Source organism: Anser cygnoides, chromosome Z (genome assembly GCF_040182565.1).
Source record: "Anser cygnoides isolate HZ-2024a breed goose chromosome Z, Taihu_goose_T2T_genome, whole genome shotgun sequence".
Taxonomy (NCBI): Eukaryota; Metazoa; Chordata; class Aves; order Anseriformes; family Anatidae; genus Anser; species Anser cygnoides.
The window spans coordinates 81,543,170-81,556,721 of record NC_089912.1 but is presented as its reverse complement, the minus strand read 5'-3'; the positions used below and the strand labels follow the sequence as shown (position 1 = coordinate 81,556,721).

Here is a 13,552-nt window from a genome sequence, read left to right as displayed (position 1 = left end):
ATTGGATCATCTTCTGTCAGTACCTTTTTTTTTTTTGTATTATTTTTAGATAGAGTTTGAAGATGGATTATTTTCATTGCCCTGTGTTTCTGCCTGTTGAAAATTCCAGTTGATTCTACTTCTTTGGATAATCATAACTCCTGAGATACTATTCAGTTTTCATTTCACTACAGCAAACAAGAAAATTAATCAAAATTTTCAAAAATAGGATTGCGACACCAGGTTGCTAACGCTCTCTCCCCCTCAAGTTTTGGTTGCTGTTACTGATAAACACAAAAGTACTATTTCCAAGTGCTGGTATTTTTCTGTAAGAAAAAGTATCCGTGAAAGTCTTATTCCGTCTTCACTGACATGTGTTATCCTTAGAGTGAATCTGTAAGGTGAAACTGTTCTGAGGGTATTCAGATCTCGCTAAAACTGATGTTCAAACATGGAGACTTACTACATACTTGACAAAACCTGAACTGGTGAAATCTGCTGTGGGAGGTAGAGCAACATAAAAGTATTTAATATTTTTTTTTACAGGTACTAGTACATTTACAAGTACATTTGTAATGCCTAAGAATTAAGGTACACAAATCTTTGTATCCAACAAATAATTTAGTATCAATTAGTAGTTTCTCTTCAGCTTGGCATTTGCTTTTTTTAAATCAGTAATTTAACACATTTTAGTGACTGACAGTGTCAAAAGAAAAGCAGGCTTTCCTGTGAAATTGTTATACTGTATTGTTAGAGTGGGATTAATCTCAGTTAACTGTATTCATCTAATTTAGTCTTTAGTACTCTGTCCCTAGTGAGTGAAAGCATCTCTAGAAGACAGTTCTACATATCGTGCAGTATCAAACCTTACATAGCCACCTGTGTTAGTCTGAGATAAATTGCTCCCTTCAAGTGGTTTTATCTCCTCTGACATTAGGAGGGGGTAGAAGGAGATAACTCAAAACAGATGCTATACTTTTTGGAGAGATGAATCTCACCTTTATTTTCATGTTCCAGGGAGAGTATCATCTCACTTCTCTTAAAATAATAAACCCATGCATTAAAACTATAACCCATTTTAGGACAGTTTGCAGTTCTTTGGGTATGTGACACTTGAATCTCTGTTTCACGCTATGCAACACATATGCATTTCAACCAATTGACTCAAATAACAGTGCCAGTTTATGGCCTCTTCTACCAAGTCTGAGTTTCTTCCACCTGAATCTAAACGTGTTGAATACAAACATAAGCTCGGTCTTGATTCTGAATCAGCTGGGAAGAAATAAAAATGTTTTCTGTATCAGCAGTACTTCTCAATTGTTTTAATTGTTTTTAGTTATAATAACGCTGTACTGATTAAAGAATGAGGGGATTCTTAAAATGAAAGAATGGGGTAGAAATCTAGCAACAGATCAAGCTTTGTGTTAATTCAGGGTTTTTACTCAATTTCAGGTTTGCCTTACTGGTCTGGGCTCTGCCCACAGTAACTGTGCTTAGGACCAGCTCTGCTGGCCAGGTGATGGAGGAGTTTTGTGGTTCTCTGAACTAAAACCAAACCTCTGTGAAATTGATGAGTTTTGCCCTTGTGTGGTTCTGATGTTTGAGTGTTAATTTACCATGTATATCTGATCTTATCATTATTATTCAATAATCTGGAAAGCTGAAGCAGAAATCTTTTCTTGTTTTTTTTTTTTTTTTTGTAAGTTGATTTTCACAGATGCCCTTCATAAGCAAGGTGGCTATCCACAGGGTGTGATCGAAACCATTCCATGTTTAGTATAAATTGTTTCTCTAAATGTGAATGAAATCACCCATATTTAGTACAGCTGCAATTCCAATTGAATTTATTTTTCTTTATAATTTTAAAAGTCAAATAATGGGAATTTGGGAAAATTTCCCCCCAAAAGAAACCTCTTCTGTTAACTTTTTGTCACTTCTTATTGTGAAAGTAGGATATGATTTATGACATAAAATCAACAAGCTTGTTAAACATTTAGGACAGCTCAGTAGCCTTACTTATTCAGCCAAGTGTAATGATTCTTTGTGCGAAATGTTAGAAGATTGTGCATGAAAAGTTTTATATGCTTTTCTCTGTGTGTTTGTTCATGTGTTCTGAATGAAGGCAAGGGCCAGACCTTGTTACCTTCCATTTCATCTGAATTCTTGGATAGACAAATTCGCAGTTTGGACAGACTATAATATTCTGTTCTAGGTGTAGAATCAGTAGCAGTAAATAGAAATGCTTGCGATGTTTTAGCATTACCTTGTATCTATATATACACGATACCTAACTAGCCAGTCTTAGCATTGCTTGAGTGTCTTTGTTCTCTTTCCACTGTGACTCTTTTTCCCTCATTTGCAGTACCTAACATTTGCTTGTGGAGCAGCCATTACTGCATAAGAAGCAAGGGTGCTGTATGAGCAACACTTGTCCAGAATACAATTTGAAAAAAGATATATAACTATGCTCGATATCATCAAGTTTCAACTACTTGGAGAGTACTACAGTGTGTTTGTTTTGATAGCCAACAGAAAACCTGAGATACTCTGAAGTACTGTTTAGGATGCTTGAACTTGTGACTTTCGTTTGGCACAATTTTGGTACCATGGGGCCACTTAAATGAGTTGTGCTCAAGTGAGGCTTTCTTCATACCTCATTGTGCTTCAGTTCTATCTATGTCTCCATGACTCTCAGAGGAAGAGCTGATTTTCAGGTCTCATGGCCTGCAAGTGTTTACTTTCCACCTTCAGAGCTTCTGTAAGAGCATTTTTGTAACTAGAGAGAAGCAAGGCCCATAAGGGCCTTTTGTTCCAATTCATATGTGGGCCAAACAGTAGCTATTAATGAATGTAAGGGTCACCCAAATGTTATTTTAGTAGCATCTTCATACAATTAGTTGGTTAATACTTTCCACCTTGGAACAAATAAAGCATAGCCAACTGCTTGAACAACAACAGAAAAGTCCAAGGGAAAGTAGTAAAACATGCTAATGATTAGAAGTCCAAGGTCACAGGTAAATGCGAATATCTGTGGTCACTGCCTGCTCTATGATCAGTTCAAGGAAATTGGCAGAAGCAGCGTCATGATCACCTGGGAATTAAGGAGTGGTTACTCCATTTCCATGAGTAGTTCAGTTCCTCCTATAAGCCAGTATCAACAGAAATAAAAATCAGGAGTGATTAATGGTAAATGACTGTCAAGTTCTGTGCAAAAGTACATTAAAAACAATTTGCTGTCAGCATTTTAGAATCACAGTTTATAATTATGATGGCATCTGGTTCTATGCAGGCTAAAACAAAAGTATTTAAAACAATGCCCAACACTTTTCTAAAATGTGAATGTTCACCTTAAAATAGAATAACAGTCTGTTGCTGCTTCTTATCACTGGTGATGTACCTCATCACTGTATATTACTGAGAAGGCTGCTTTCTAGCTACCTTGGAACATATTATTTAAAAAGATGATTTCTTTAGCTTTCATCAGTCAAATAGGCATCCAACTAGCAATTTCTGGAGTTTTATTGCTTTATAATAAACAACAAACTTCTATGTAAAGTCTTGGGCCTTTATGCATTGGAATAGTTCTTTGTATAAATTTAATAGGGTTAGTAGCTATGCTAAATCAAACGCAGATGAAGATCTAGAGATGAGTAGATGAATGGGCACAAAGAACTAAAATATGAGTTTTTTTGACCTTTAAATTCATTTATAGCTTTGTTTTACAGATCAACTCGTTCCCAATTTATGGATCCCAACAGATGGTTAATATCTGCTTGTCCTTTTTCTAGCCACCTGGATACATTATCAAACTTGGATAAGATCCAAACAGGAAGATTCATATACAAACATCAAAAATGAAATGACTCATTATGCAGAATTGTTTTGAATTGTTTTATTCATGAAAGCAGTGTTCCCTCCAACAACACAATTTTGCTGCTGTTGCAGACTAAACACCCTGGAAGCAGTGTAGTGAATAATCTGGATTGTTCTACATATTAACTAACCAGCTCTGTTTACAGTATGTTATTATTCATTACTTGAATTGCAATAGAAATAAATAGGTGTTGTCATAGACCCATTCAGTCCATATGAAGTACTCCTTAACTGGGATACAGTGAATCACAAATGCTACAATTACTGTAGCCAAAGTCTGTTGAATTAGGTACTAGTTATCTAAAGAATCAGTAGATTAACAGCAACCACACAGTGATTTTGGAGCAAGAGTTGTTTCATTGTGCTTTGCCAAAAAGACGTGCCAACTAAAAAAGTCATTGACATATAAAGTTTCTTCACCATCAAAGACTGAATTTCTGAAACAATTTTTGAATAGCAAATAGCAGAGGAAAAAATAAACTCATTTTCAGGTGGACCTTTGTAAGGACTTATATAAAAAATTGGGATTATATATGATTATATATATGTGGTGATTGTATAAAGGGATTGTTTATCACTCACAAACATAAGTTTGTCTCAGAGCACGGAACTGGAATCAATAACCTAGAAGCCCTTTTGCCCAATATTATTTAATAGAGATAAAATGAAAAGTTTCTATAGGGTTCTATCAAAATGTTCTTAACAACACCTATGCACAAGTGCAGTTCACTAGAGAGTTACTGCCTCTTCATTTATTTTTGAAGCATTAGGTCTTTTAGCATGCTTCTGGTTGGCTATTAAATGTACAGTATGGGTCAAAGAGTTCATATAAAGTTTTGCCTTTACTATTCATAGATTTTCTTTGAATGGATGTGGGATATGGAGATTTCCATCTGTTTGATCAAACTTCTGTGTGTATGCTATTTAAATAATTTAACGTCAAATTCTGCCTGAAGCTTTATAGTGAACAACTTTCACTCTAAGTTGGAACTGGACGGGGTAGTTTGTTTTCATGTTATCTTGGAAAAATATATCATGTGATAGTAATTATAAAATATTTCCTGAATCAAGGAAGCAAGTTCATTAAACCTAAGCTTCAATCTGAGCTCTTTGGGTATGCTAGAAAAGAACTGATCTGTTGCAAACATATATATTTCCAAGCACCACTCAGGATACATTTTCCTCCTGTCTTTTTTATGCCTCATGCATGCCTTTCTCTACTGCTTGGGACAGAACAACTGGCCTCATGGCCCTTTTTATTGCTTTATTAGAGTTAGCAAGCAGTAGTTAATAGTCAGTAGAAGTAGCTAAATAGAGATGGCAGTTCCCTTTTCCCCGTATCACATGTAGCTTCATTGTAATGAGGTGGCCACCACCAGTGCTGTGGATGTTAGAGACCCATTCAGTTTGTTCCATGATTAACCAGGTTATCCACATTGCTTAGATCTTTTAGGACTGGTGGCTGTAGCATAAAATTTTCCAAATAATTCTGCTTTTTTTGGAATACAAGACCCAACAGCTATCTGTCCACCAGATGGGCACTCTGAGATGAGCTGTGCGTTTACCCCATATGCAGGATATACAATATGGTGCCAGGCTGTGTGTTTAGTGCTGAGTGCTTGCTAATGCTGAGCTCACTTTGCAGTTGCTTTAGTCCATTCTATATGTCTCTTCCATCACTTAAGTGTTGCTTTGTAAGCGTATTGGTTTGATTTTCAAAATACATTACAGCCAAAGGAAAAGATCCTTCTGGTAAGTAAGGCCATCAAAACATGTTTGGGGGATTCCCCACTCTCTTCTGCCTTTCTTTTTCTGTTCCCTAAGTTAAAGTAAAACCGATTCTGCTGCCCCGGGTTAAGAAGGGGTAACAGCAGCTGTAAGCAGGCACATGAAACAAGGGAAAATGACATGGGAGCAGGGACAGGTCAGAAAGGAAGGAGTTATTTCATAACTCCTCTGTGTCCTTATTCTTGGACTTAGAGCTATTTCAGTTACCCTGATCTCTGAGCTGCCTTCTTTATGATGTGTAAATGATGAGACGGACTTAGAATGAATTTAAGTGTTATGAGTGAAAAGGATTCCTATAAAGCTTCAAGGCTTATCATAATTTATATAATAACAACACCTAGCAAGAACAGCTTTTGGTGACTTCAAAATAATCTGCAAGCATGTTTTTCTGAAGGCTACCTTGAGGAATTAGAAAACGACTTTAATTGATATTAAATCTGATAGACAAGCAGCTGAAGAGGTAGAATTTTGGATTTGACAGCAGTTTTTAGAAAGGGAGGATGCAAAGATGGAAAACACTTGGCACATCTGCTATCTTGGCAGAGCTCCAAATGTTAAACTATAGTCCTTCTTTGATGACTTCATGCTGTACTAACTGACTTGTTTATCTCTCTTTAATTTTGAGGCATTAAAAATTGTTCCAGGAAAGTGAATTCTTCTGGAACATGTAATACTATGCCAGCTCTGCTTAGAAATCTGTAGCAAGGCATGAGCATTTGTTCTGAAATAATTACTGTCCAGAGTGTCCTTTTGGTTATTAGTAATTCAGGTGCCTAAATGCTTATATACCATGTAATAGTCACACAAGGCTTAGCTGATTGATGCTGGATCTTTGCCTCCAGCAGGGCATTCTTTTAATGAATGGCTAATTCAAATGGCTTTCCATTATCTCTCTCTGGTCCCAGAATTCAAGGAACAAATGGGGTAGTGCTTCATGTTTTACAAATGCCAGTATGTATACAAATAACTTGACCCCATGTTTTTATTATTACACCTTGCTTATTTGCTTGGGTACATTTAAAGCTGAGAAAGCCAAAAATAATGCTGGAGGACATGATGCTGTGTGCAAAATGCAGATCCATACAGGAAGAGAAGACAGAGCAAAAATTTGAGAACCATAAGAGAGTTGTAGTTACTTGTGTTCACTAAAATGCTTTGGGTCCTGTTGAAGTTACTACCATTCTCTGAGCTTTTTCTGCTTTATTTTTCCAAGATAAGATCTGCAGAATTCTTTTAACTGATGCAACTGGTTGGGCAACTTGTTTTTGAGACTTGCAGTGGACTGAGAAAAGTGATTTTAAGACCTTATGGAAAATGTCCATGCCTAGACTATGTAAAACTCATCTATATTTGGTTTTCCCTAGCAAGACTGAAATTCAGCACAGACTAGGCAAGAGACTTGAGAGAAAAGATTCGTGAGCTTTCCAGGCAAAGTCTGAACAGATTATGATTTTGGCATCCGAATTGCATGATTTTTTGATGAAAGTTGGCAAGTTGTAACATGTACTGCACAGGTTTTAACAAGGTGTTTCTTGATGCTTGACCACCTGTATTGAGAAAAATGTTTGTCTAAAGCCAAAGTGCAGGCACCTGCTGACCTTTTAACATGCAATTAGGTACACTTCAGCCCTGCCTGAGCTTTTAATAAACTGGCTACATCGTGGGACAAATCTTATCTAGAGCTTGGCTAGGAGAAAGGTAGTTGAACAGAATTTTCTTACAAAGTCACAGAGAGCTAAAATACTACATCAACCAACCAGGAATAACACACCTCAGACCATTCTGGTACTGATTATTCCCATGCAAAGTGCTTTGAATATTTTTTTGCTTTACGTTAGATAGCTGCATGTTTGAAGCATTTCCTCATATGAATAATTATCCTTAATTATCCTAGTTTCTTTTTTTTAGCGGTATAGCTTCTATTTGTTCTTACAAAACAAAAGAGTTTTTTTTTTTTTTCTGGTTAAAGTCACTAGTTCTGCTAATTTACAGTTCTATTCTTAAATATTGCATAGAGTATAACATTTTATATCTTACAAATAGTTTATAAGGAATAAATATGTTATAAACTTAGAGAGTGATTGCAATTGCAAGTTGACCTGACAATAGAAAGGTTTTAGAACTTCTCAAGTAAAATGAGCATTTGGAAAATATTTTTGAATCAATATCTCTTTAAGATAGTATCTTTAAGAAGTCTTTATAGGTTTATGTTAACTATAAATGCCTGCTGTCTGGGATTTATATTTTGCAACTGAAATGTAAACTGTTCGTTGCAGAGATAAGGAGTTTTTAAAAGGCATATGCAGCTCTTGTTCCTTGTTCTGCTCTGCTTTTGCTATTCCAGAAAGAATGCACTTTTTTAACATCTGCAGGATGAAGAAAGTGTAGTTAAATTGAAGTATGAGAGGACAGAACTAAAATAGGCTTTTCTCTTTTGACAAGTGTGATTATAAGAAGCAGAATATTTTAATGGTAATTGGAACCACTTGGCAAAACAACAGCAGCTAGAATGTTTACGTAAATGGGTGTCACATAAACTGATTTGATTTTGTTTTTTTTTGTTCAAAGCACTGGGTAGACCTTTGTTTTTCTTCTTGTTTCTTCAGAGTAAATTAGTTGATTGAGAAATGAGGGTCAAGTATAGCTAGTTCAGTAGGATTTTTTGTTAAATTTTCCCGTGCTTTTTAGCTTAGATATGGAAGAAGGTTCTCAGGAGAGTGCCAGACAGTGTTCAGATGCTTCATTCTTTCAGTTTTCCTTAATCCATGGTGCAGGAAAGAAGGAACGACATGGTCCAGACCCTATAAATTGTCACATTTTACTATTTATTTCTGCATGATTTGTCCACGAGGCGAATCCATGCTCCATGTGTTAATCGCTCTAAGCAAGTTTGACTTTAATGGGCTTGTATTCTGTTTAATCATTATTCAGTTGATAGATATCTACAAATGTCGAGGTTGTTGAATAATAATGTCAGACCACTCACACTTGTACACAGCTAAGTTTGATCATCAACTCTCTTGATAATGGCATGCTTGGTGTTGTATCATGACTCTGACTGCACAGTTAATTTGTCTCCCCACTCTACCATTTAACCATCTGACCATTTGCATCAATAAAGCAAATCATACTATCAGAAACTGTTAGGTGAAAAACTGATTTAAAGAATTAATTATATTAAGCTTGTAAAAAGATATCTGTTAAGCTCTTCAGAGTCACAGATTTGATTTGATTTTTAAACCTGACAGGCTTAAAGACAGAATGTAGTTTATTTGAGACAGGGGAAAAATAATTTTTGAGTGTCAGAAAATTAAAATCCTAGTTAGGCAATAAAATATATAATTCTCTTAATATATGTTTTTCTACAAAACTCAGCTTTGCCAGTTTAACTTTCCGTATCATATAATTAACTGAGAGAAGATTTAGTTGTCATTTGAATAATCGTGTTTTACTTGGTTTTCGTATTGTACTATCACAGCTGTTATCTGCACTTACACATATGGGCGGTTTCATACATAAAAACATTCAGTAAGGTCAGTAGCCTGAAACTTGAGAGTTCATGCTGCTTCTGTGGCTTTTATCCTGTTTAATATATCACTCGTCAGAACAGAAATAATTCTGCATATGTTATTTCTAACTGTTTTGTACAGCAGATTTCAGAAGAGCTCCACAATTCCTGTTACACTGAGACATTGCCATTTTGGTATATTTACTGGTTTCTCTTTTATGCGCATCTTAGGTATTTATAATGTAAAACTTCACAAAACGACATGATATTGTGGTGTATCAAGTACAACAACACAGTGTAAACGCATAAGATTTTTTGTTATAATTGCATTTAATAATTGACTATTATATAATGCTACAGTAAAGAGGGGAATAGATAAATATAAGCTGTCTCTTGATATTTCTGCTCTATGTAATCCATTGCATTTCTTCCTCTTCAGGCTGTGCTGAGTCCTCTTATAGCAATCGCACTGAAAATATCTCAGATTCATGAGAGGACAGGGCGAAAGGGACCCACTGTCATCACCTGAAGCCACAGAGGATTGTTAAACCAGGGCCAAAGGAGGAACAGCAAGGAAGAGACGGGACCTTGCTGAAACATTTTCGCTGTTTGTGCCTTGTATGATTTTAAAACTTTTTGTGGGGATAGAGGGAGGTGGGAAGAAAAATTCAATATGATATTGAGCATATTCAGTTGCATCGATCTCCAAAGACAGTCGTGTATTGACTTCTTTGTTTTACCTGCAATATCTTTATTTCAGATAGCAATATAACCACAGAAAAGGCCTTAACTCTCAAATGTTGCCAGCAATGTTACAGAAAAGGCAAACTGCTTATTTTTGAATGCTATTATAAAGGTTGGGGGAATTTCAGTTAAGGAGAGAGGAGGAGAGGTTGCAAAACACAGACATGTTTGGTGAATATTGTTTGTGATTCTTATCTTATTGTTGGTTTATGGAGACACACAAAGCAAGTCTGGGGCTTAAGAGCTTTATACTAAACTTTGCAAAGGGTGTGTTTCCTAACCTGACACCACTTCTCCTCACCAGTCTCTCCCATTGCTCACAAATACACGCTGGCAGCAGTGTTGTGTACACACTTGCACATGCTCCTAAAGAAAGGGTCATCCTATGTTTTTTTTTTACCCCTGCTTTTAAAGCATATCAGTGTGACCTGTGCCTTTACATCTTCCTGAATTTTGAGACTCTTTTTACCTCCAGAGGGAGGCAGTTGTGCTATAAAAGCTGATTGTGTCCTTCCAGCAATATGTTGGGTGTGGAATCTTGGCTGTCTTTTGCAGTATTCCTCATGTCAGCAGATAATATTGGTACTTACTGTGTTTGAAAGGTAAACATTGCAAGTTCAGCAGTTTTTCATGAAGAAGTTATTATGGAAGCTTTTTAAGTCTTTGGAGCAGTGACATTCTGCTTACCACAAAGCGGCAAGTCATTGTGTAGTGAAGAGGAAATGAAAACAAACACTAATGAATTAAATAGAAGTAACTTGTTTGATATACCAACTGGACTCAGCTTTTGTTAGATTCTATGTTACAGTAGATTATGAAATAAAAAGTTGGGGAGCGCAAAGAGAGAAGAGATGACCTGGCATAAATCTGAGAAGGACATTGGGGATACAGACATCAGCGTTTTTCTGCTTGTGAAGTGATATGGCAGTTCTAGCTACAGTACTGTGCTCTGAATAAGAACACAAACACTTTATGCATGTGACTTGTTTGAAAGCTTTGCTTCCTTGGGAACAGTGTGGTCACTTGTATCATTTGTCAAGGTGGCTTTGTGCAACTTGCCTCTTTGCAGTGCGTTCCAATTCATTGTGGTTGTCAAATTTTAGTGCAATTTATATAACATTGCAGCGAAGGAAATTGTTTTATTTCTTTCAACACTTCTGTCAAAAAATTTCTATGACACTGAATACACAATAAAGAGGTATGCTGTATTTCTGTCTTCATATGCAATTGTTAACAAGACACACTGCACTTTCAAGCATCCTAATAAAACTGTCTTTAATACAAATACACTATCTACTTAATTGACTCTAAACAGACGAGGCACTCATGTTTTCACAAAGCATCTCACCTTTCTATTAAGCGTTCCTGTAAGCCAAAAGAAATTGTAAGGCTTCAGTTCTTTTTCTACAGACTTTTTTTTTGGAGAAGACCATGGCGTTCTCACATACTTTGGACATATTTTGAATGTAAGAATCATCATCTTTAGAGAAGAATTGTTTAACTATTCTTTCAGTTTTCCTATAAATCAAACTCCTCTAGGTGCAGGCTAGTGAGTTCCTAACTGTAGTGTATTACAGGTGGTCAAGCATAGACTTACTCCAGATAATGACATTTAAATTCAAATTACTGTGCTGCATGGATGGATGTTTTGACAGGGACAGTCCAAGAACTTCTAAAATCTCTTAAATGTTCTCTGAAAATGTAATCATTTTTGATCACATGGTAATCGGATCATACTCATGCTTTTATCAGAAAGTTACTGGAGCACTAGCTGCAGTAGATGGCAGTCTGCTTTCATGAAGGCAGCCTTTGTGAACAAAGGGTATGCTTCAGAAGTTCTGTACTGACTTTGTTCAGAAACAATAGTTTTGCCTCAGTACTGAAATGGAGAAAAAGACTGTTTGTGTGTGACTTGAAATAACTGTCAAACAAAACCAGCCTAACCCCAAATCCAAATCCACTCACCATCCCTTTTTAATGATGATTGGCAATGTTGATAAAATGTAACAAATTGCTTTTCTGGGCAAGAAGTTGCATATAACTTTGCAAGGCTGAAGTACAGGGTATATCTTTAAATCTAATGTCTTTGGGGAAGGACTGTAGCCATTATCTCAAAGTGTGCTGTGTTTGCTCAGGTCTTTTACTTATTCATGTAAGAGATGAATGGTTGGATATTTATATGAGGGAAAGGAGCAACATACACATGCTCACACAAAGATGCAAGGCTCCTAAAACAGCATATAAATCTAGCAGAGAGAAAACTATTATTAATAATATCTGTCTTATCACAGTGTCTGAGGTTTTTGATGGAGACCTAGACCCCTCTGTTGCTATTATTGAAGTAGCAGTTTTATCAGGTCTGGAAATTGCAAGGTTCCCATGTTGTTTGTGATTTTGCTAGCATTGACAGGTACAGTAATTCTGTCTTCAAAACCACGATTTTTTCTGCACCCATTGATAGAAAGATATTCTGGCAACACAATGGAGAAAAGGGAGGAGTTCACAGACACCAGTGAGAAAAACTATTTCAAGGTATATTAGCAGAGGGGCTAACCAAGATGGGGCTTGGGTGGGTCCCATGAATAAAGAAAGAGGCAACGGGTAGAGGAGAGGACTAGGAAAGCACAGATTGCTGGATTCCACTGAAAACAGAGAGAGATGATAAAAAATGCTAATAGCACGACAATGGGTTTGAGAGATGGAAAGAGAGAGAAAGGAAATAGATACAAGGGAGCATAATTTAAGAATGATATAATAAGATGCAATATTAAAGAAAATTGTAATCTCATCCATTTATTGACAGTGTATTGTAGTAATTACTGTCATGATCTAAGATACATGGTCTTCACTGGGGGGAAATAAAGCCAACTTTGGAACAGTATAAAATGGTGACTGACATAACTTTAACAGTTTACAAATCACAATAGCTAAGACTGAATTACTGAAAACAATAGGAGACTGTAGTGCACATGTGACTGGAAGCAACAAATTGTTTTGAGCAGTCTCAAGGGAGGAGCATGGTTGTAGCTTTTTACTGTACAGACTACTAGCATCTGCTCTTCAGCATTATGTGGTTTGAGCTAAGTCATAAAATACAAGCAAATTTACCACCTAGCACAGCTGAATGGTTATTGCATTTTCCCTTGGGAGCGGTGGCCTCCTGTAAAAGAGTTAGTGGCAGGATGAAAAGCACTTTGTGTTCAGAGACAACTTGGATGGCAGCAGTGCTCACTAGAATCACAGAACTGTTGAGGGTGGAAGGGTCTATCCAGTCCATCAGGACTAGGATCAACTAGTGCACCCCTTGGCTCAGTGCAGGGCCAGGAAGAGCAGATTGCCCAGAGCTGTGTCCAGTCTGGTGTGGACTGTCTCCAAAGAAGGAGACACCACAACCTCTCTGGGTGACCTGTTGAAGTGTTCGACCACTGCCACAAAAAAAAAACAGGCCAACAGAAACTTTCTTGACTGTTGTGATGGAGTTCTGTGTGTTTTAATTTGTGACTATTGCTTCATGCTGTCACCGGGCACCACTTAGAAGAGCTCCATTTTCTTCTTTGTCTCCTATCAGGTACTTATAAAAATTGACAAGATCCCACTAAACTTTCTCCAGGCTGAACACTCCCAGCTCTCTCAGCCTCTCCTCATAAGACAAATGCTCCA

The 13,552-nt window shown here is 36.7% G+C and overlaps 1 protein-coding gene across 1 annotated transcript in view; it reads left to right on the top strand.

Moving 5' to 3' along the window:
* Window positions 1–11,100, top strand: part of PGM5 (phosphoglucomutase 5) — an 85,285-nt gene extending 74,185 nt beyond the window's left edge. The window contains exon 11 of the mRNA XM_048051707.2: window positions 9,588–11,100. Within this exon, the coding sequence (XP_047907664.1) occupies window positions 9,588–9,677 (90 nt within the window). The 3' untranslated portion in view covers window positions 9,678–11,100. The remainder of the gene's footprint in view (window positions 1–9,587) is intronic.
* The last annotated feature ends 2,452 nt before the right edge of the window (window positions 11,101–13,552 follow it).